General features: G+C 40.1%; 1 protein-coding gene and 1 long non-coding RNA gene across 4 annotated transcripts in view; one reads left to right on the forward strand and one right to left on the reverse strand.

The window, feature by feature from the left end:
* LOC146464936 (Fanconi anemia group I protein-like) overlaps positions 1-4,501 on the forward strand; it is a 45,212-nt gene extending 40,711 nt beyond the window's left edge. For 2 of the 3 annotated variants that reach the window (XM_085129164.1, XM_085129165.1), the window contains exons 43-51: positions 179-247; positions 1,022-1,124; positions 1,346-1,491; positions 1,788-1,832; positions 1,935-1,991; positions 2,844-3,002; positions 3,378-3,473; positions 3,734-3,874; positions 4,159-4,501. In XM_085129164.1, the coding sequence (XP_084985290.1) occupies positions 179-247; positions 1,022-1,124; positions 1,346-1,491; positions 1,788-1,832; positions 1,935-1,991; positions 2,844-3,002; positions 3,378-3,473; positions 3,734-3,874; positions 4,159-4,302 (960 nt within the window). In that variant the 3' untranslated portion in view covers positions 4,303-4,501. Of the gene's footprint in view, positions 1-178; positions 248-1,021; positions 1,125-1,342; positions 1,492-1,787; positions 1,833-1,934; positions 1,992-2,843; positions 3,003-3,377; positions 3,474-3,733; positions 3,875-4,158 lie in introns of all 3 variants that reach the window. The other variant, XM_085129166.1, reaches the window with a different exon arrangement.
* Positions 4,502-9,186: 4,685 nt separating this feature from the next.
* On the reverse strand, positions 9,187-15,875 carry LOC146464938 (uncharacterized). The gene is made up of 2 exons (XR_014868429.1): positions 15,575-15,875; positions 9,187-9,248 (listed from the first exon to the last, which is right to left on the reverse strand). It is a non-coding gene; the product is annotated as an uncharacterized LOC146464938 (long non-coding RNA).
* Between the last annotated feature and the right edge of the window lie 6,749 nt (positions 15,876-22,624).

The following is a 22,624-nucleotide window of genomic DNA, read 5'->3' on the forward strand; positions in this document are numbered from 1 at the left end:
GTGCTGTTGGAGTGCAATCATTGATGGTGTAGTGGTCTCAACAGTGCCTTTGACCTGTTGTACAGAGTGTCAAAATTACCGGTAGCACCTAGTCATCATCTTTGTTGTAGCTGTTAACAGTACTAAAGAAAAGACATTCATTTAGGTCTATTACTTTTACTAATGATTGCTTTGTCAGGAAATTGAGGTTGAAGACAGAACACATTACGCTATCATTAACCCAAGGACTGCTGCACCCACTGTAGCTGTAAGTAATAACAACACTTCTTTAGCAAATATATAATGTGTAGTTAATGCCTGTGTTCTGCATTTCTAAATGATCCATTCACACCATCAGTCGGAAAGCTGGCTTCCTTATTTTGGTTTCACTTAGGTTTTCAATTTCAGTACCCAAGGTGAGAGTTGCTTACCCAGGAGAGGGACTCCTGTATTAAAGGGCCTCTAATAGGAGTGAACATTACTGAGTCTGCTATCACTAAGGGTGTACAGGACATGATGCATAAATTATCTGTAGTCATTAATTAAGGTACATCATTTACGGTTACATCCAAGGAAGTAAATGTTGTTGTAGTGTTTGTAGACCAATCGGATATGAAATGTTTAAAATTTTTCACAAACATCATTTAACAACCTTATTTGCATACATCGATATTTACTATTCTGTTTTAGAAAAGTATTTTGTAACGGTTCACGAGCTAAAGCTTGTGGCATCCTCTTATTGGCCTTCCCAGCCCCTTTCACGCGCTTGCTTTGCTTGAAACAGCTTGTAACTTAACTTGTAGCTTGCCACTCACTCACCCATGCCAAAATCAAACAAGCGGGTCTGCTTGTAACTAAAACAGCAGTATTGCAAACATCAGGGTTATCTTTGCATTACACAACGGTAAACATCCACATCTCTTCCCTTTGAAGTCTGTAGGTGATATGATCTTACGTGTCGTCGAAAGATTATTGAAATTATTCACGAAGCTGTCTTGTAGTTTATTTTTTAAACTAATGTGCATTGATATATTATCTGTAGCTGCTCTTGGTGAATCAAATTGAGAAAATTGTGGATGAAATGGACTGGGCATTAGTGAAGGTGAAAGGCGATATGATGTCAAAAAGAACATCAGGTAAGAATGGTACCAAAAAAAGTAATTACACTTGGAAAGTAGAAGTTTACATTTCGCTTGCAGATGAACCTTAACAATATCTTTGTATTGGCTTTGCAATTAGTACCTGTTGGGGAAACGAAAAGGGAGACATTTAATGTGACGCATTCACTGATCATTCTGTTCGTTGAACTGCTTTCCCTGTTTTTAACTGGGTTGAAATAAACGCTGTTTGTTTTTCCTGTTAGAAGAGAAGGTGTCAGATTCCCCAGACAGTTGTCCTCGTGGTATGTTGGAGCAAGCCATATGCCATCGTCTTTGCACTGTAGTAGCTACTCTTCATGAACTGTCCCAGTCTGCTCTACCAGATGGTCCTTGCACAGAAGCAACGCTCAAGGTCACTACGCAACTGTCCGTAATCGCCTATTAACAAATTTGCCTGCCTTTTGCTTGACTGCTTAATAGGCAAACTTTGTCAAAGCTTGTCACTGATTCCGGATTGGCTGCTTATCAAAAACACTCTAAAAATTAACTAAATTGAATTTCCTCGTGATCAATACCAGTAGGACATTAAGAAACAGCGGCTCAAAACAGTTTGCATGCAAATAAAATGTAGTTGATATGAAGTTGTAATTGTTGTCATTGTTGGAGGTATGTGCAATCGCCGTGCAATAATGTGGTATGTCTTTTTAGGTGCTGACAAAAGTGTACATTAGCCTTGGTTGTCTTGCAAGATATGTAAGTAAAAGCTTGTTAAGGCGAATAGACCCAAAATTTATCATTTGCAAATTTGTCATTTTGCTCGTGAACGTTAACTGCTGCAATGGTTTGTCGTTACAGTATCTGTCCCTGTACAGCCAGAAACTTGGTTACTTGCCTGCTAAGTTTGAGAAGTTGGTGAGTACAGAGACTATATTTATATCGATTCAGGTAAAGGACCCAGATCTCTAGTTTATCATCCTGTCATTACATAGTAAACGTGTCGTGCACATGTCGTCACGGTCAAATTCTCAACGAACAACAATGGCGGTCTTTTGAAAAAAAGATTTACAGACCTTTGACATGAGAGAGGTGTCACGTTTAATGCAATCAAACTGCAATGTGTTTATTGTGAGCCGAGGACGAGACGTTCAAGCTGGACGGACGAAAGTGTCAAACTACTGATCTCTACTAACACGAAAACAAATTTTCTGATGGCGCAACCACTTCATCTAATAGTTGTTGAAGAACAACCGAAGCAACGAGTCTTAGCAGAAGAAGTTGAAGAAGTCTGGAAATGAGTATTCCCAGCCACAACTGTGTTTTGACGGTCGGAAAAGTGTTCTATAGGGAACCTCAGACAAATCAACCAAAACTGGTTTAGGTTAAACAGGAACGTGTCGCTCTACCCTGTTGTATAAATGGGTACCGTCTGAGAGGTAATACTCTTCATGCTCAAGCTCTAGACTTTGCCCTTAGCTGCAAATAGGAAACAACTGACCACAAAAGTCTTTTCACTCTCTTAAGTTTTTAAAAAATACAGAACTGATTCTTTCTTTGCTGTACTATTAATTCGATTTTATGAGTTTTTAAAGAACATTTAGTTTCCAGGATGCTCAAGTGAATATATGATAACTGTATTATTTAGGTTAAATGCAACAACTGCAGGGTGTGTGCGTATGACCACGACTACCTAAACTACTTAAGCCGCATTAGGAATAACAAACGAAAGTACAACATGACATGTAACCTTTTAAAATTGATCCGCAGGTCAAAATGACAGGCACCCACTTGTCCCAGCAAGTGTATGCGCTTCTGACTTATATACAGGCCACTCAAACCCAGACTCTTCTGGAGCAGAGTACTATAGCCAAGAATAAACCTAAGGACAAGAAAAAGGCGCCCAGAGGACAGACCGTGCCAGGGAAGGTAAGCAGTGCATGCCAGTATGCACTTAGAAAGATTTCGCGTTGCATTTTGTTGTGAAGCTAATGTAAGGGTGTATTTTCGACTTTAATTTTGGAATACAGTTGTTATTTCCTCTCGGTAGTTTTGATGGATATTTTCCAGATTATTTGACATTATGCCGACGATGCGTACTAGCCGCTTACCACAGGTTTGACAGTACAGTGTGTCTAGGATCTTTCATCTCAATTGCTTCTTTAAATATTCTGCCAGTTTCTTTTTTGGTGGCATTCTGAGAGGCAGGATAGCATCTGACGTTTTGTGGGGTTTTCTTAATTTTCCACCTTGGCGCCTAACATTGTGTAAATTATTTTTAACTAAGCAAACTCTTCTCTTTAGGCTAAGGTGATGAAAGAAGTCAAGTCAATCCCAAACCTGATTTATGCCATTGAACAGTACGAGCGCTACCTTATACAGCTGTCTAAGAAGTCGAAGGTGAGCTACAACTTTCTCCAGCCCTCCCTACTTTTCTGCACCCATTCCCAAAATAAGCACAGATGCTTATGCTAGGATGGTGATTAATAACAACTCTTCCAATTGATATTATTGGCTGCAAGCCGCCATTCAAATTGCAATCCTTCACCATATGCTGCAGTGTTGCATCCTTTGCTTCACGGCAGATACCTTGGTATCCGGTGTCTTCCATCTTCACTAGTATAAAACCTGAAATATTTCCACGTGTTGTGATTCTGTAGATCAACCTGATGGAGCACTTTAAGCGCAGTACAGCACGAGACTTTAAAATCAATGGCGCTACACTGGAGGCTGCACTGAGAGAGGAATCAAGTGAAGATGAGGAGGAAGAGGATGATGGCGATAATGATGAACAAGATGAGGTAAGTAATTAGTTAATTAGTAATTAGTAAACTTGATACAGGCCTCAATCAGGATTGTGACGGACGGGGAGTACTCAAGGAAGAGCACAGTTTCTTCAAAGCGGGGGAAAAGTCAGGGAATTTTGCATTTAAGTCAGGGCGACTCAATATTCTATCTGACGAGCCAGTGAAAGGTCAAGAATTTAGGATATAAGAAAATGATTCACAATCTTTGCCAAGTTTCACCTGTACGTAACAACCTATCAGAAACATTGCTAAAAACGTGGTTTATCTTTACTTCACAGAATAGGTCTGATGAAGAAGAAAACAAAGAACCTCCAAAGAAAAAGGAAAAACTAATGGAACCACAAAAGAAAGCGAGCAAGCTTAGTTTAAAACAGAAGAATTCAAAGCCTCTTTCACGTGAAACAAATAGTAACATTTCTTAGTCCTACCTTAACTTCTAGTTTGTTATAAGTTTATCTCTTGACATTGGAGCGGTTTTTGATTGAGTTTATAAACGCAAAACAAATCAAAAGTAATCATCAACCAGTCACATCAAGCAGAAACAGCATAATGAGCCAATTAGAGTTCAAAGCAAATACGTACCATACTTTCCACACTAAATTAAAAAGCACTATTACTGCTGATTGTTTGAGCATCCGTAAGCAGGCTGTAAGACTGCGTTCACACTTGAGGGAATTAAGTTCAACTTGAACAGCTTTAGACGAAACAAGTTTTTCCCAAACGTGTTCTCAAAAAGATTGTTCCCATTGGAAGTCTTGTCAATATTTGAGCCGGCAGTTCACCTCTGCTGGTTTAGACTTAACACAACAGAATAAAAGCTATTATTTGAAGTCAGAGGGAACATAATTTAAAGGCAATTAAAGAAACTAGAACGGAACTGAGTGTTTACTTTAACTTTTGCTGCCACCGGCGCCTTGTGCAATGGTTTGTAAAACACGCAGACGAAAGTTTTCTCGTTTCTGATCCTGTTCTGCTTCGAACCGTCCTCTTTTCTCTTCTTGCTCGGCTTCTTGTTTACGTCTACGTTCTTCAGACTCCAGGAATCGTCTCTCGGACTCTTGCTGAATTTCAAAAAATTTCTCCATGAAACTTTCGATTTTGTCAGCAGGTGTTGACTTTGGCTGTTTTCTTTTCTTGCCTGCTTTGTTCTAAATTATTTTCAGAAGTAGGTAGGGTAGGTGCATCGTCGTCTTCGCTACCATTGACAGAGACGTTTTCTGCAGTGACAGCCTGACACAAAAATCTCTCCTCATCCAAGCCGTCGACACTTGACAACACAGATTCGGTTCCCAGTGCATCCCACGTGTTGTCACTACTGCTTGACGATCCACGCGCAACTGACGACAGTGTTGACAGTGGAGTTATACTTGGTTTGCGACCTAGCACTTTATCTATTACCTCATAGAAGGGAAAAGAGATTTTTCCTTGACCCGAGGTATTGTTCAGTGTTTTAACCTTCTTATATTTCTGCTGCAAGTTGTGCATCCTGGTCTTGCATTGGTCGCCGCTTCGACTATAGCCGCTTTCTTGAAGTTTTATGGCTATGCCTTCCCAAATGTTTTTCTTACGACCCATGGATGCGAGCTGGCGTTGAATATCTTCTTCTGCCCAAAGACCGATGAGTGTTTTCGTCTCAACAAAGCCCCAGTTTTGTGTTTTCCCAGCGACCAAAGAAACGCCACTGTCCGCCGTCTTGAAGTTGTTTACAAAAACCACGATCGAAACTACCTCGCGAGGTGGTTTCGATGTTGGTTATTGTAAGTATGTTTCGATCTAGTTTCGCGGGTTCAGTCATCAAGTATGAACGCTTGTTTTAGTCAGACATGTTTCAAACGTGATAAACATAACTCGGCCTAGTGTGAACGCGGTCTAACAAACCGAGATTAAACAGGTTAACCTCATTGTTTCTTTGCGTTTAAAGTAAGCTTTGTTTAGAATAAGCATCCTGACATAACATGCTTTATTGCACAAAGATCTATACGTATAAAATAAAATGAAAAGAAAGGAAAGAAGAAAAAGGCATCTTGAAAGGCAGTTTAGAGGTTATCATAGTTGCTGTTATCATAGTTGTAATTTAGGCCTAAGTTAGCTTTAAATAACTCCTAACTAAATCTTTTTCTCCTAGGCTGTCCAAAATAACAAAAAATAATTTTCAGTTTGAAAAAAAATTGAACCTTTAACTCGGCAACGATTGCATTTCTCACCAGGAATCCACGATTTGTGTATTACCGTTACCCTCTCTTTTTGTATTTTGGCAAATTTAAGCAACTCAACGTGGCCTTGTCACAAGCTGGAGGTTTTATGAGACGTCCAAGCGGTTTCTTGGCGACATGATTAGGAGTGTTTGACATACTTTATGATCAAGCCAAAAAAATTTGTCAAACTCAGGAGTCTATGCTCATTCAGCGTGGGGATCAAAACCTTCCATCGGAACTAAGATTTTCTCTTTTCAGACCTATTAAGTCGTGTAGGTTCTTTCACAAAGGTTACTATGACCTCAAAAAGTCTCCCTGGTGTGTAAAATAAATTTGTAGAAACACTTCTAATCTGTTGTTATTGTCGTTCATGTTATCATTGATGCAGTTAACTGAATTGTTTTAACTGTTTCATCCCCAACAAAACTCAACCTGGATAACGGTGCGTGAAACGGAACACGCGACTTCAAGTTTGGAACCATCTTGTAATATCACCTTTTGCCGTTTATTATCAGGAAATAAATTTTCATTTGCGCGAAAATATTGGTCAATAAAATTAATGTTAAATAAGTTTAGCTACAAAATGAAAAGAAGATTCATTAAAGGCAATTAAAATAGCGTTCTATCGAAAACAACACTCTTTAGAGCGAATGAAGATTCATTAGCCTAGGGTTAACGTTCCATTGCGCGAATAAAATTTCAATTACAAAAGATTTTTAGTTTCGTGGTTTCTGACTAATTTCTCACTGGATTTATATCCGCTCGTTAAAGAACATTAAGAATTGTCTAATGTTTGCTCTGTTATTTCCATTAAATTGAACTGATATTCGCATTAATGGTGTTCTTCTCTTTGTAAAATGCCTTATTGATGACGCCGAAAATTAAAACGTTTGTCTATTTTATCATACAATGAATACACATTCGCTTTAATGATTTAATTTTTAACACTAATGAAATTTTATTTCGTGATAATGAAGGGCAAAAGGTGTAATAAAACTTTTTCCAAAACAATTTCCCTTCAGTTTTAAGTTACAATTTTCATCACCTTGAGCTTAAAGTTAGCCTTGAAGAGTTTTTGAACCAGTTGAATCCTCAGTTAACTTTTAATTGGGGATTAGATTTTGAACAACCAGGTAGTTTATTATCGATCATTAAAACATACTTATTTGACACTGTGTTGGCCTTAAAGTGTGTGACTGGGTCTGCCCTTTCTTATCTTGCATCGAAGTTCATGAAATAGAAAAGAGAGGAAGTAAGTAGGCATGTGGCCCCCCGTTGACAACTTTAACATATTCTGGTACAATTCCCTAATTCGAATAAATAACCGGCCCGTTTTCTATAAACATTGGTGAAGCCACGGCATCAGCAAATTTTCTCACTTACAAGCCGAGAATGGTACCCTCCTTAGGTATGACCTTAGTATGAGTAATGAAAAACTTGGAAAGTCATGGAAACTTAAACCAAGGAAAGTCTTTAAAATCAAAATAACTGTGTTACGTCAGCTATCTTATGAGGTGTTCAGGTGGATCTCCAGTACTAAGGACCATAGTGATGTGTGAGACTTCGTTATCACGATGGTTTCCAGCAAACGACAGTAGAATTATTATTAATTTCTTGATTAAAATTACAAAAACACTAGAACATACATGTATAACATTTTATCCTATGCCATAGAGAATACAGCCAATCAGAAACCGAGAAACCCATTGCATATTCTGCAGTATGCAACGGGTAGTATTCCATGAAAAAATCCCCGCGTTCATCGTGGCTTACAATTTTTTCCCACCAGAAGATGGATTGAAGAGCCTGTGACATGTCAAAATTTTCATTCAGAAAAAAATTACTGCCAACATCTAAAACATACAAGAAGAATACCCTAGTATTGACCTTTTTATTTTGAATTCCTGGAATCAGACGTCAAACAGGAAAACAAAACCGATCAGTATGAGTTGCGTGGGATAAATTAGTTATGCAATGCTTTCTCGTGGAATACCATGAATATCCCACTCATACTTGATTCTTGTTTGTATATACACTCGCCTAAAGGCTCATGTGTATACTAAGAAAAATCAACTAACTCTTGGGATATTTCTCTGTATTAGTATACCACTCAAATACATTGCATAACTAGTATCTACCTTAGTGCAAGTGCTTTTAATGACATGAAAATACAGTTTTATTGTTGTTTGATAATTGTTATTACACAGAGTGAACCATCTTGTCATAAACAATGCTAGTTAGTGTGGTAACTCACAGATCTGGTTGTTTGAAGGAGCGAGCCAATTAAACTAAAGACTGCCAGATTTTACAGCACTATAAGAAAATTATGTAATTTAAATGTAGTTATGTTTTATTTCTATTTTTAAAGAGCATTCATGGCACAGAGTAGTGACTATGTACATAACTTTGCACATAACGTAACTTTATTTTAACATTATTTCAAATTCTTGATCTTCGCCTGTGATTACAGTGTTAATTATTATCACTACGACATAGAAGGAATAGACTACTGTAACACTCGTTACAACACCACAATCCAAAATTGGCCAACAATGGAAAAAAGCTTTTAAATAACTCTGGTAGCTAACCATGTCTGACAAAAGTCAGAAATAGTCAACCCTATATGATTCACTGGTCTGGGCTGTGCCAACAAGGACAGGCTGGCCTGAAAGAGCCAACAGTTGTCAGAATTTGGTATATTCTGGCTTTGACAGGCCTGGGCCAGTCAAGGCCAGGTTTGGCCAGTGTAAACACCAAGGAAAGTAAATTTTCCCAGTCTGAGCTGGCCCAGCTCAGCCAAGTCCAGGCTGGGCATAGTAATCAGCCAGGCCCAGGCTAGCCTGGGCCAGTACAGGCCAGCCTGAGCCAGCCAGGGCCGGACAACGTTATGCATGGAAGTATGTTTTTGTTTTCTATACCTGCTTGATCCTTGTATATTCTTGAGATAGCTATTGGAAGATTGCTTTCACATCCTCCGTATAAACAAGATATTTTGATGGTGAAAAATGCAGTCATTCTGCATAGTCACCAAAAAAACTTGCCAGATATTAAAAGTAAAGCTGTAAAGTTCTGACTAAACAGGCAAGTTTCTGATTGCTGATCAGATCAGTGCTTACCTTGATACTCATCCCAAGTCTCCAAACATTTCTCTTTGTAACATTAACTTTCCTCTTCTAAAGGTAAGAAAGGATGAGAGAACATTATGCAACTGATTTTCTTTAAATGTTTAATGCAAATAGGATGTCTTGTGTATTAAATGTTATAAAAATATGTGCAAATTGGATGCTAATTTATGTGACATTGAACACAGTAATATACATTTAATTGATTATTACTCAATTTAGCAGCTGACTTTTGCATTTACCGTACAGTGGTCATAAATTAAGACATTTTCTTTCTTCACTTAAGTTGTCAGTACTAAATTATAATAACCAGGATTCCTCTTGTCTACCAGTTTAAAGATCAAAATAGTAAAGTAACGGTTTTTACCTTTTTAAATGTCTTGGCCAAACGAGAAGCATAATCTCTAAGAGTTGTAGAATGTGCAGTTCCACAATAAAATATTTACCCACCCCTTAATTTATTTGTTTATTCACAAAACTTCCACCTTGTTTGTTTATTCACAAAACTACTTCCACCTTCGCTAATAATGAGTCTCAAAACTGAAAAGATAGGACAATCACTTGTAGAATTACAGACTGAACTTGACTTCTCTCAGTCCTATTCATACAACTGTTTATTGTTACATGAAAATTGGAGCAAGTTCAAGTTGACTTTACAGCATGAGAGCCACAAGGGAGCACATGTAAAATTTACACTACACATGTTAGGAAACTCGACCAACACAGCTTTCCTCTTGAACACAAGGTTTAATGCTCATTAGACATCGATGTACAACCTTTGACGTCCGATATAGCGACATTACAACACTTTCGATATACGAGCGAGAAGAACAAGGGCACGTGACTTAGAACGCTAATTTACTAGGGTAGGGTAGGGTAGTCATAAGTCCAGTCTCTCACGTTTCTTGACCACCCTTCCTGATCTTGTGCGACGGGCTGTAACATCCTCCCCACCTTGTCCTCCTTCGGGGAGGACAACACTGAGTCTAGGTTCAGGAACAGGAACACTCTGAGCGGGAACAACATTCGACTGCAGTTTCTCCCCACCATGTAAAGGAACTTCTTCTTCTTGTAGGGTGGCAGATTCTATTTCCAATCTATGCAGACGTTGTACAGGCCTAGTTAGGATGCTCTTTTGTACTCTCACTGTTGCAGTTCGTACAAGTCCGTCTTTGCCAAGGTGGACCTTTTCAACTCTACCTAGCGGCCATTTTCCACGAGAAACGTTATCTTCAGAGACCAGCACAATATCTCCTACTTGAATGGGTGCTGTTTCCTTCTGCCACTTGTTTCTGTTTAAGTGATCTGCCAATGGCAAGACGAGCAGGTGTGATTGGTAATGGATCTCTGTTGTCGTCACTTACTGCGGTCAGAGCTCTGGAGTTGATTACACCTTCTATCCTGATGAGAAGTGTATTCAGCTCACTGAAGGAGAGAAGTGCTCTTCCAAGAACTTTGCGCAATGGTTCCTTAACTGTTCTACAAAATCTTTCCCACCATCCACCTCTCCATGGTGAGCGTTCTGTGATGAATCTCCACTTAATCCCTTTAGCTGATAACTCTGACTTGATTCGATCTTGATCCAAAGTGTCCCACAGCGACTGGCTCTGTGACTTTGGCTGGTCATACAACTTCTGAATCTCTCTACTTGCAGCTTTGAAGGTTTTTGCATTGTCTGACCACACTGTATGGCAAAGACCTCTACGATTTGTCATGCGACTGAAGGCTTGCAGAAATTCATCTGTCGTTAGGCCATTTGTAAGCTCCAAGTGAACCATACGCGACGATGCACATGTGAACACACACACATATGCTTTCTTGACACTTGAGCCCTCTTTTACATATAAGGGTCCAGCAAAGTCAGTACCAATGTGTACAAATGGTAAGGAGGTTGACACTCTTTCCTCGGGTAGTGATCCCATCTTCTGTGTGCAAGGTCCAACTCGCTGTCTCTGGCAAGGCACACATCTTCTAATAACACGTTTGACATCACGTCGTCCTTGGGTAAGCCAAATCTTCTGTCGTAAGACTGATAGTACAGTTTCTGGACCCGCATGCAACATCTGTCTGTGTACATCTTGTATCAACCTTGCAACTGCTGGATGTCCATGCGGCAAGATTATTTGGTGCTTATTCTCTTCAGGAAGGTCGGCGAACTGTAGTCTTCCACCTACTCTAATCACTTTATCTTCTTTGTCATAATAAGGGTCTAGCTTTAGGAGGCGGCTACTGTTGGGTAGTGTTTTTTTCCCGGCTTTCAACTGCTCGTAGTCTTCTTTATAGACCTCTTCTTGAATCCACATACAGCACTTCAACTCTGCCTGTTTCATCTCCTCAGCTGACAATTCGGTCTCCTCAGACCTCAGTTTCATCTTGAAAAATTTTACGGCCCTCAGTACGTAAGCGGTTACTCTGATCAACTTTATCCACGTTCCATACCGTGACATATCAAGCAATGGCTCTACTACAACTGCGGTACAACCATGGGTAACTCTTCTTTCCTCTTCGCAAGATTTAGGAACGGTATCTTCACTTCGCGGCTGAGTAGGTTGAGACGCACAAGGATGCAACAGCCATGGGGGTCCACTCCACCATAGCGTGCTTGAAATCATAACACCACAGGTCAATCCGCGTGTCAACAAATCTGCAGGATTCTCTTTGCTAGGACAATACTTCCAGTATTCAGGGTCCCATGTTGACTGTATTTCTGCTACTCGGTTTGCTACGAATGGCTTCTAACAAGAACTCCGTCCTCGGATCCAATGAATTGCAACCATGCTATCTGTCCAACAAACAACGCTATCCATCTTGATTGGCAAAGTCTCTGCAACATATTTCAACAATCTGGCATTCACTACTGCCGCTAGAAGCTCTAATCTTGGAAGTGACACTGTCTTGATAGGTGCAACTCTGGATCTTGACATAACTAGCTGTGATGACACCTGACCTTGCTTATCGGTTATTCGAATGTACACTGCGGCTCCGTACGCCTTCGGGGAAGCATCTCCGAAACCGTGTAGTTCGATCCTATGGTCAGGGGTGACACCATTTCCAAAGCAACGGGGAATGGTCACGTCTTTCAACTGCAACAAATCTGATTTCCATGATGACCACTTCTCTTTGGTGTCACTGTCCAATGGGTCATCCCACTGTAGTCCCTTCCGCCACAGCTCTTGAAAAAGGATTTTTCCTCTTACAGTGAAGGGCGATATCAGTCCCATTGGGTCAAACATTTTCGATGCTAGGCTCAGTACGCTTCTCTTCGTCATTGGGTCATGACATGAGATGATGCCGTTTGGTGCCAGGAATCTGAAGCAGTCAGAGGTCAAGTCCCATGACACACCAAGTGCCTTGAGCGGCTCACTTGAATCAAACATTACTAGTGGCGACGAGGCTCTCTTAGCTGGGTCTATGCTATCAATTACAAGCTCTGAGTTGCTTGCCCACTTTGTCAAGTTAAACGCTGCTGTAAACATGATTTCTGACATCTCCTGTTGGAGTTTCAAGGCAGAGCAGTCTGTCTCGGCTCCTGTTAAGCAGTCGTCCACATACATGTTTTGTAGGATTTCCCTTGCAGCATCAGGGAATGTCTCTGCATACTTCTTGGCGTGATTATGGACGGTTGCAATTGCAAGAAATGGACTAGAGTTCACTCCAAATGTCAATCTTTGCATTCTGTAGACTTTAGGTGGTTCATTGATCTGCAAATCTCTCCATAGGTACCGGTGTGCATCTTGATCCTCTGGTGCAAGCTTCACTTGAAGAAACATCTTCTCAACATCTGCCATTAGGCCGATTCTGTGGGTACGAAAACGGATGAGAACAGATGCCAGGTTAGGTTGTAATGCAGGACCAGGAAGGACGCAATCATTGAGAGAAACTCCACCCTCTTCTCGTGCAGAAGCGTCAAATACAATTCTGCACTTTGTTGTCCTTTTGTCTGCGCGGAACACTGCATGGTGTGGTAAGTAACGGACAATACCATCTTCATTTCTCTGCTCAGATACTTCTGCAAAACCTTTCTCTACATATTGGTTGATTGCAGCACAGTAAGATTCAGCTTTAACAGGATCTCGTTTCAGCCTCCTTTCGATGCTTTCGAGTCGTCTCACAGCTTGTGCATAATTGTTCTCCAGTCTGGGATGATCCTTCCTCCAGGGCAGTTGAACTTCATAGTTTTGTCCATCAAATTTCAGTCCTTTGTTGAACTCAGCAACTGCATATTCTTCCTCTTGAGACATGGTTGGGTTTTCAGCTTCAGTAATGCCAATTGATTCTAGTTCCCAGAACCGTTTTAAACTCGCAGTGACTTCATTGTTCTCTATCACTGTTAACATAGATGTTGAGTACTTTGAATAGCAATCAATGGGTCCAGTAAGAATCCAGCCAAGGTGAGATTTTACGGCAATCAACGAATCAGCAGTTGGTCCTCTCTTGTGTATCCCAGTTACAAATGAGTAATAGTAATCAGCACCAATGAGAACATCTACTTGAACTGAATTACGAGGGTAGGAGTCAGCAAGAGTTAAACCTTGTAGGTGAGGATTGTTCTGAAAAATTAACCTGACAGGACCAAGGGGGTTGCAGATCTTGGGTATGGTAAGGGCTTCCATTTCTACAGCTTCTGTTGGTTCTCCCTTAATCGGTAAGAGAGCGAATCGTACTCTTTGTAATCTCTTGGTTTCACTGGTTTCCCCACCTAATGTTGTGACACTCAATAACTCTGTGGGACCTTGCAAGCCAAGAGACTCTGCAATGTTCTTACGTAGGTACGAGCGTTGACTTCCAGAATCTAAAAGAATACGAACTGTCATTTCCTGACCATTCACAGATAACCTTGCTACCGCTGTCTGGAGAAGTGTCTCCTTCACATGCGAGGTAGGTTGGGTTGAGGCCAATCCACTAAGGGTGCTATTGGTCACGTGCTGGGGTGAAGTACTGGGTACATGCTGAAGTGTAGAGGTAATTGGGTACTGGGGTGTGGTCGCTAGGGGCTGGCCATGCAATAACTTGTGATGATGTCGACCACAATTTGCAACTGAACACTTGGGTTGGCGACAAATTTTGGAGAAATGCTTTTAGTTGCTAGGCTTTAAACAATTGTAACACAGCTTGCTTTCTTGGACTAGTTTCCATCTTTCTTCCACTGACTTCCCATTAAACAATGGACAGTTTGGTGAACCATGATCTGCTTTACAAAAACTACAACTTGGATTATTTAATGGTGGTCGTGCTTCACTGAACAAGGCAGAAGCAGTTGATACTCGTTCACGGTCACTTGTATGAGTGTACGCTGACTTCTTGCTTTCATTTCTACCCTTACTGGAACTACGATTATTTGGGTAAGTATTTGTGTGAAGGCCTCTCTCTCCTGCCTCTTTGGACACAACTTGTCGATTAAGAAATTTAAAGAACAAATCGAGATCAATTTCGTCCTCAGGGGTGTCTGCAAGCTCTAACTCCCACTTTTCCAGTAACTGAGGGGGTAATTTTGTCTCGAACATTGGCAATAGGATACATCCGTGGCTCACTGGTTTTTCCCCAAGAGCTTCTAAAGCTCTAGTTCTGTTCTTTAGTGTATCATAGAGATCTCGGAGTAAAGATGCACTAACACTAGACTTGGCATCCATCTTAATGACAGATTTCACTTAGGATGAGATTATCACACGCTTTCTTCCATATCTGTGCTTGAGACATTCAACCGCTGGTTGATAGTTTGCTCCTGTCACCTCAAACCCTTCTATAGTTTGCAAGCATTACCAGTCAGCACTGAACGCAGATAGGTAAACTTTTGAACGTTTGGCAAGTCATCATTGTTGTGCACTGCAGCTTCAAACTGATCCCAGAAGTTTTGGAATTTCAACACATCACCATTAAACTTTGATAGCTCAATCCTGGGCAATTTCAGGTTTGATGATTGGCGACTTTCAGTATGCGCACTTTCTTGGGAGCTTTGATCTTTTACTTTGCTTTCCTTACTAAGGTATTCATGGGTGGAATCAACAGCTTTATCTATGACATCCAAAAGACCCTTCCAACTACGAAGCTCTTCTTCAATATTCTCTTCTGCGATCAAAGCGATTATCTGATTTCTCAACTGAAGATAACTCTCTCGATACTGGGTTAATCTTTCGACTCTGAGCTGTACTTTAATCTTGTTGTTAGCGTTTTGAATTAGTTCTACAATGTCACGAATCAAATCGTCCAAATCCATTTGCAATGTCTAAGCCTTTCGTTTAATGGAACTTATTTCCTGGGCTTGTTCCTCATTAACCGGTCGAGGAGACTCTTTCGAAACCTCAGTGAAATTCGAGCTCTCTTGCAATTCTGGCTTAACATCAACATTGGACTGCAAAACATATTGAGCGTTTACTAACCGTTCAAGTAAGACCTTCTTCTTTCCAGTCGTCGGCAAACCCTTTTCGTTAAGCCTTCCGCGAAGTTGTTCGACTGTGAGGGAAGATAAGTCCTCTTGTTTAAGCATTTCGCTGCCATGATTACTCGCAGCCATCTTGACGCCACGTGGTAAATTGCTGTTGACCGTACGAAGATTCAACTCAGTCAATCCACGGCATAAATATCGTCTTCATCCGACCTCGAAGGACCAATTAATGTTAAGAAACTCGACCAACACAGCTTTCCTCTTGAACACAACGTTTAATGCTCATTAGACATCGATGTACAACCTTTGACGTCCGATCTAGCGACACTACAACACTTTCGATATACGAGCGAGAAGAACAAGGGCACGTGACTTAGAACGCTAATTTACTAGGGTAGGGTAGGGTAGTCATAAGTCCAGTCTCTCACGTTTCTTGACCACCCTTCCTGATCTTGTGCGACGGGCTGTAACAACACACAAGTGATTTCTCCATCAACACTGATTCACTTTTCATTACCATTTTTCATCACCACCCTCCTCTTTCTTACTGGACTTACCACAGGTGAGGATTTGTTCCATGTTGGGAACTCAGGTTTAACATTTGTACTCTAAAAAAAGATAAATCCATCAATAATGTTTCCCTTACAATGTTCTTTCAAGGTGTTATTATTCAAAGGAAAGCTACTAAGCCACACCTTCCTTTGCTATGCAACTGTCAATGTTGAACCAAAAGAGTGGGAGAGAGGCTAGCAAGTTGTAATCATAATTTTTCAATTTTAAACTTTTTTGTCCAATGCCTCACCCTGTAACCCAAGTGGTGATAAAATCAGGTTATACCCTCTTGTTTAACTAGAGTTTAACTGCGTATTTGTTGAAATGTAAATGTTTATTCATTTCTAAATACATCACAATTATTACAAATACATCAAGAATAACTAAGTATACAAGAAAAACAAATTACCCCGGTATATACATATATTATTTGTGGAATGTGAATTTTTTAGTCATTCTGTAGTGTAACTCCTAATTTATCATGTTGTTCCATACTATTTATTGCAGGGTATTCTATGGTAGTTCCTTTCTTCTTGTTCCATTAAACAAAGTGATCCAACATTTGAACGGTCACACTTTAAAATTTTATCCACAGACTCAAAAGTTAAAACCCTTGATGCAGCATAATAAACAGCAACCAAGGGAAGTGCTGCTAAGTAGCTGTTATTTAAATGGTCACACTTAAGGGTTTTATCAACAACCTCAAAAGCTGGAACTAATACTTGATACTATGCAATAAACAGTACCACAGGAAAGTACTGCTCAGTAGCTGTCATTTTGTTGGGCCCACTTTACGATTTCCACAGATTCGAGAACCACTATGTACAGATTAGCAAATAATACTGTGGGAAAGTACTGCTTGCTCGCTTTTGTTTGAATGGTCAGACTTTAGAATTTCATCCTCAGGCTCTGAAAAAAAAGGCCATTCCGTACAACAGAGTAGCCTGCAGTGCTATAAGGGTTATTAAGGGACTACTGAATTGTCACACTATACAACTTCAGGGTGTAACTATGCTTGGACATTTTAAGTTGGGAATGAACAACAGATGCAATTATTGTGGGACAGGTCTATTTTGCAGGTAACATTCCACAGGTCACAAGTACAGGTCAATTTTGCAATGGGATGTAACCAAGAGTCAAAGCATGCCCTAGGCCTGAATTAGCTCTTCTAATTTTAGTATGGGGTTAGGGCTAGGAGACCCTGTTTAGCTTGGTTGTATACAATTATCACAGTGAGCTGTATTTGTGACCTGTGACATGTAAAAAAAACGTTTTATATTTGTTGTATTAAATAAAAACTTTACTTGGCCTATCATGAATTGCCTATCACAATCTGATTTGACAAAGACGGGACAACTGTATCCAGCGAATAAGTCGCTAATCCAGTGGATACAATGTATCGGTTGGAGTACATTTTATCTGCTGGATAGCGATAAATCCACTGGATAGAGTTATCCGCTCTTTGAACAACCGGCTCCAGAAGTTTTAACTTTTAAAAAAGTAAATTAAAGGTAGAGTTAAGATTTGAATGGTGACTTACTCATGTGGAAGTGTAAAAAAACGATAAAGCCTGCCTTAGTTATACTTGTGGGTGCCTAGCTTCCTCCAGGGATGAAAGGAAGAGGAAATCTGGAGAAGAATAATTTTGGCAGGACCATTGTGCCGTTTTTAGCGGGAAGGTTTGGTTATGTTAATGAAGATCCGTAGCTGTTCGATGTCGTATTTATGTGGCTTAGTTATTGTTGATTTTTTTGACCACCTGGTGGTAAAAAGGGCATCATTAAGTCCGGATACCCGTAAGTCACTGGCACCTTTCAAAGAAACGAAACGTGTCTTCCATCCTTCCATCGTTGAAACAGCTTTTAAGCGCTAATGCTTTAGCGATGGGTGGTGGAACGATCCAGAAGGAAAGTTTATCAGCAACTCTTCAATGTTCCTGTCCACTGTAATCTTTAGTTTAGCCGGTATTACCGTGAGTTGTGACACATTTTCAAAGTTATGTCGTGATCGAATTAAGGAAATGAACAGTTGGTTTTAGACTTAAAAAATTTTCCTTGACCTCCAGACTGTGTGTTCATCGTCAGAAAAATCCGCCATTACCCACAATGCAACGGGAACCTTCATTCTTGTACCACAGCCCAACCAACAACGTAAGACGTAGGAAAACTAACCCCTAAACGTAATAATTACTAACCCCCAAACGTAAGCATCCTTAACCCCCAAACGTAAGAAAACTAACCGCCAAAATGTATGAATTACTAACCCCCAAACGTAAGAATCCTTAACCCCCAAACGTAAGAAAACTAACCCCCAAACGTAATAATTACCAACCTCCCAACGTAAGCATCCTTAACCCCCAAACGTAAGAAAACTAACCGCCAAATGTAAGAATCCTTAACTCCCAAACATAAAAAATCTTACCCCTAAACGTAAGAACTACTAAGCCCCACACGTGAGAAAACTAACCCCCGAACGTAAAAAAACTACCCCCAAACGTAAGAATTACTAACCCCCACACGTAAGAAAACTAACCCCCAAACGTAAGAAAACTAACCCCCAAACGTAAGAAAACTAACCGCCAAACGTAAGAACCACTAGCCTACAAACGTAAGAAAACTAACCCACAAAACGTAAGAATCCTAAACTCCCAAACGTAAAAAATCTAACCCCCAAACGTAAGAATTACTAACCCCAAAACGTAAGAATCCTTAACCCCCAAACGTAAAAAAGCTAACCCCCAAACGTAAGAATTACTAACCCCCACACGTAAGAACACTTACCCCCAAATGTAAGAAAACTAACCGCCAAACGTAAGAATTACTAACCCCCAAACGTAAGAAAAGTGACCCCCAAACGTAAGAATCCTTAACCCCCGAACGTTAGAAAACTAACCCCCAAACGTAATAATTACAAACCCCCAAACGTTAGCATCCTTAACCCCCAAACGTAACAAAAAAACCGCCAAACGTAAGAATTACTAACCCCCAAAACGTAAGAAAACTGACCCCCCTAACGTAAGAATCCTTAACCCCCAAACGTAAGAATCCTTACCTCCCAAACATAAAAAATCTTACCCCTAAACGTAAGAACTACTAAGCCCCACACCTAAGAAAACTAACCCCCAAACGTAAAAAAAGTACCCCCAAACGTAAGAATTACTAACCCCCACACGTAAGAAAACTAACCCCCAAACGTAATAATTACTAACCCCCAAACGTAAGCATCCTTAACCCCCAAACGTAAGAAAACTAACCGCCAAACGTAAGAACTACTAGCCTACAAACGTAAGAAAACAAAACCCCAAACGTAAGAATTCTTAACCCCCAAACGTAAAACAGCTAACCCCAAAACGTAAAAATTACTAGCCCCCACATGTAAGAACACTTACCCCCAAACGTAAGAAAACTAAAAGCCAAACGTAAGAATTACTAACCCCCAAACGTAGGAGAACTGACCCCCAAACGTAAGAATCCTTAACCCCCAAACGTAAGAAAACTAACCCCCAAACGTAATAATTACTAACCCCCAAACGTAAGCATCCTTAGCCCCCAAACGTAAGAAAACTAACCGCCAAACGTAAGAATTACTAACCCCCAAACTTTAGAAAACTGACCCCCAAACGTAAAAATCCTTAACCACCAAACGTAAGAAAACTAAAACCCAAAAGTAATAATTACTAACCCCCAAACGTAAGCATCCTTAACCCCCAAACGTAAGAAAACTAAACGCCAAACGTAAGAACTACTAGCCTACAAACGTAAGAAAACTAAACCTCAAACGTAAGAATCCTAAACTTCCAAACATAAAAAATCTAACCCTCAAACGTAACAATTACTAACCCCCAAACGTAAGAATCCTTAACCCCCAAACGTAAAACAGCTAACCCCAAAACGTAAAAATTACTAACCCCCACACGTAAGAACACTTACCCCCAAACGTAAGAAAACTAACCGCTAAACGTAAGAATTACTAACCCCCAAACGTAAGAAAACTGACCCCCAAACGTAAGAAAACTAACCCCCAAACGTAATAATTACTAACCCCCAAACGTGAGCATCCTTAACCCCCAAACGTAAGAAAACTAACCCCCAAACGTAAGAATTACTAACCCCCAAACGTAAGAAAACTGACCCCCAAACGTAAGAAAACTAACCCCCAAACGTAATAATTACTAACCCCCAAACGTGAGCATCCTTAACCCCCAAACGTAAGAAAACTAACCCCCAAACGTAAGAATTACTAACCCCCAAACGTAAGACAACTAACCCACAACCGTAAAAAAACTACCCCCAAACGTAAGAATTACTAACCTTCACATGTAAGAAAACTAACCCCCAAACGTAAGAATCCTTAACCCCCAAACGTAAGAAAACTAACCCCTAAACGTAATAATTACTACCCCCCAAACGTAAGCATCCTTAACACCCAAACGTGAGAAAACTAAGCGCCAAACGCAAGAACTACTAGCCTACAAACGCAAGAAAACTAAACCCCAAACGTAAGAATCCTAAACTTCCAAAGGTCAAAAATCTAACCCCTAAACGTAAGAATTACTAACCCCCAAACGTAAGAATCCTTAACTCCCAAACATAAAAAATCTTACCCCTAAACGTAAGAACTACTAAGCCCCACAGGTAAGAAAACTAACCCCCAAACGTAAAAAAACTACCCCCAAACGTAAGAATCACTAACCCCCAAACGTAATAATTACTAAACCCCAAACGTAAGCATGCTTAACCCCCAGACGTTAGAAAACTAACCGCCAAACGTAAGAACTACTAGCCTAAAAACGTAAGAAAACTAACCCCCAAACGTAAGAATACTCAACTCCCAAACGTAAAAAATCTAACCCCTAAACGTAAGAATTACTAACCCCTAAACGTAAGAATACTTAACCCCCAAACGTAAGAATTACTAACCCCCAAACGTAACAATCCTCAACCCTCAAACGTAAGAAACCTAACCCCCAAATATAATAATTACTAACCCCAAAACGTAAGAAAACTAACCGCCAAACGTAAGAATTACTAACCCCAAAAGTAAGAAAACTGACCCCCAAACGTAAGAATCCTTAACCCCCAAACGTAAGAAAACTAACCCCCAAACGTAATAATTACTAACCCCCAAACGTAAGAATCCTTAACCCCCAAACGTAAGAAAACTAACCGCCAAACGTAAGAATTACTAACCCCCAAACGTTAGAAAACTGACCCCCAAACGTAAGAATCCTTAACCCCCAAACGTAAGAAAATTAACACCCAAACGTAAGAACTACTAGCCTACAAACGTAAGAAAACTAAACCTTAAACGTAAGAATCCTACACTTCCAAAGATAAAAAATCTAACCCTCAAACGTAAGAATTACTAACCCCCAAACGGAAGAATCCTTAACCCCCAAACGTAAAACAGCTAACCCCAAAACGTAAGAATTACTAACCCCCACACGTAAGAACAATTACCTCAAAACGTAAGAAAACTAACCGCGAAAAGTAAGAATTACTTACCCCCCAACGTAAAAAAACTACCCCCAAACGTAAGAATTACTAACTCCCACACGTAAGAAAACTAACCCGCAAACGTAAGAATCCTTAACCCCCAAACGTAAGAAAGCTAACTTCAAAAGCAATAATTACTAACCCCCAAACGTAAGTATCCTTAACCCCCAAACGTATGAAAACTATCGGTCAAATGTAAGAATTTGTAACACCCAAACGTAAGAAAACTGACCCCCAAACGTAAGAATCCTTAACTCCCAAACATAAAAAATCTTACCCCTAAACGTAAGAAGTACTAAGCCCCACACCTAAGAAAACTAACCCCCAAACGTAAAAAAAGTACCCCCAAACGTAAGAATTACTAACCCCCACACGTAAGAAAACTAACCCCGAAACGTAAGAATTTTTTACCCCCAAACGTAAGAATCCTTTACCCCCAAACGTCAGAAAACTAACCCCCAAACGTAAGAATCCTAAACTCCGAAACTTAAAATATCTAACCCCTAAACGCGAGAATTACTAACCCCCAAACGTAAGAATCCTTAAACCACAAACGTAAAAAAGCTAACCACCAAACGTAAGAATTACTAAGCCCCACACGTAAGAACACTTACCCCAAAACTTAAGAATCCTTAACCCCCAAACGTAAGAAAACTAACCCCCAAACATAACCATTCTTAACCCCCAAACGTAAGAAAACTAACCACGAAACGTAAGAATTACTAACCCCCAAACGTAACAATCCTCAACCCTCAAACGTAAGAAACCTAACCCCCAAATATAATAATTACTAACCCCAAAACGTAAGAAAACTAACCGCCAAACGTAAGAATTACTAACCCCAAAAGTAAGAAAACTGACCCCCAAACGTAAGAATCCTTAACCCCCAAACGTAAGAAAACTAACCCCCAAACGTAATAATTACTAACCCCCAAACGTAAGAATCCTTAACCCCCAAACGTAAGAAAACTAACCGCCAAACGTAAGAATTACTAACC

Source organism: Pavona decussata, unplaced genomic scaffold (genome assembly GCF_977016875.1).
Source record: "Pavona decussata unplaced genomic scaffold, jaPavDecu1.1 SCAFFOLD_161, whole genome shotgun sequence".
Classification (NCBI taxonomy): domain Eukaryota; kingdom Metazoa; phylum Cnidaria; class Anthozoa; order Scleractinia; family Agariciidae; genus Pavona; species Pavona decussata.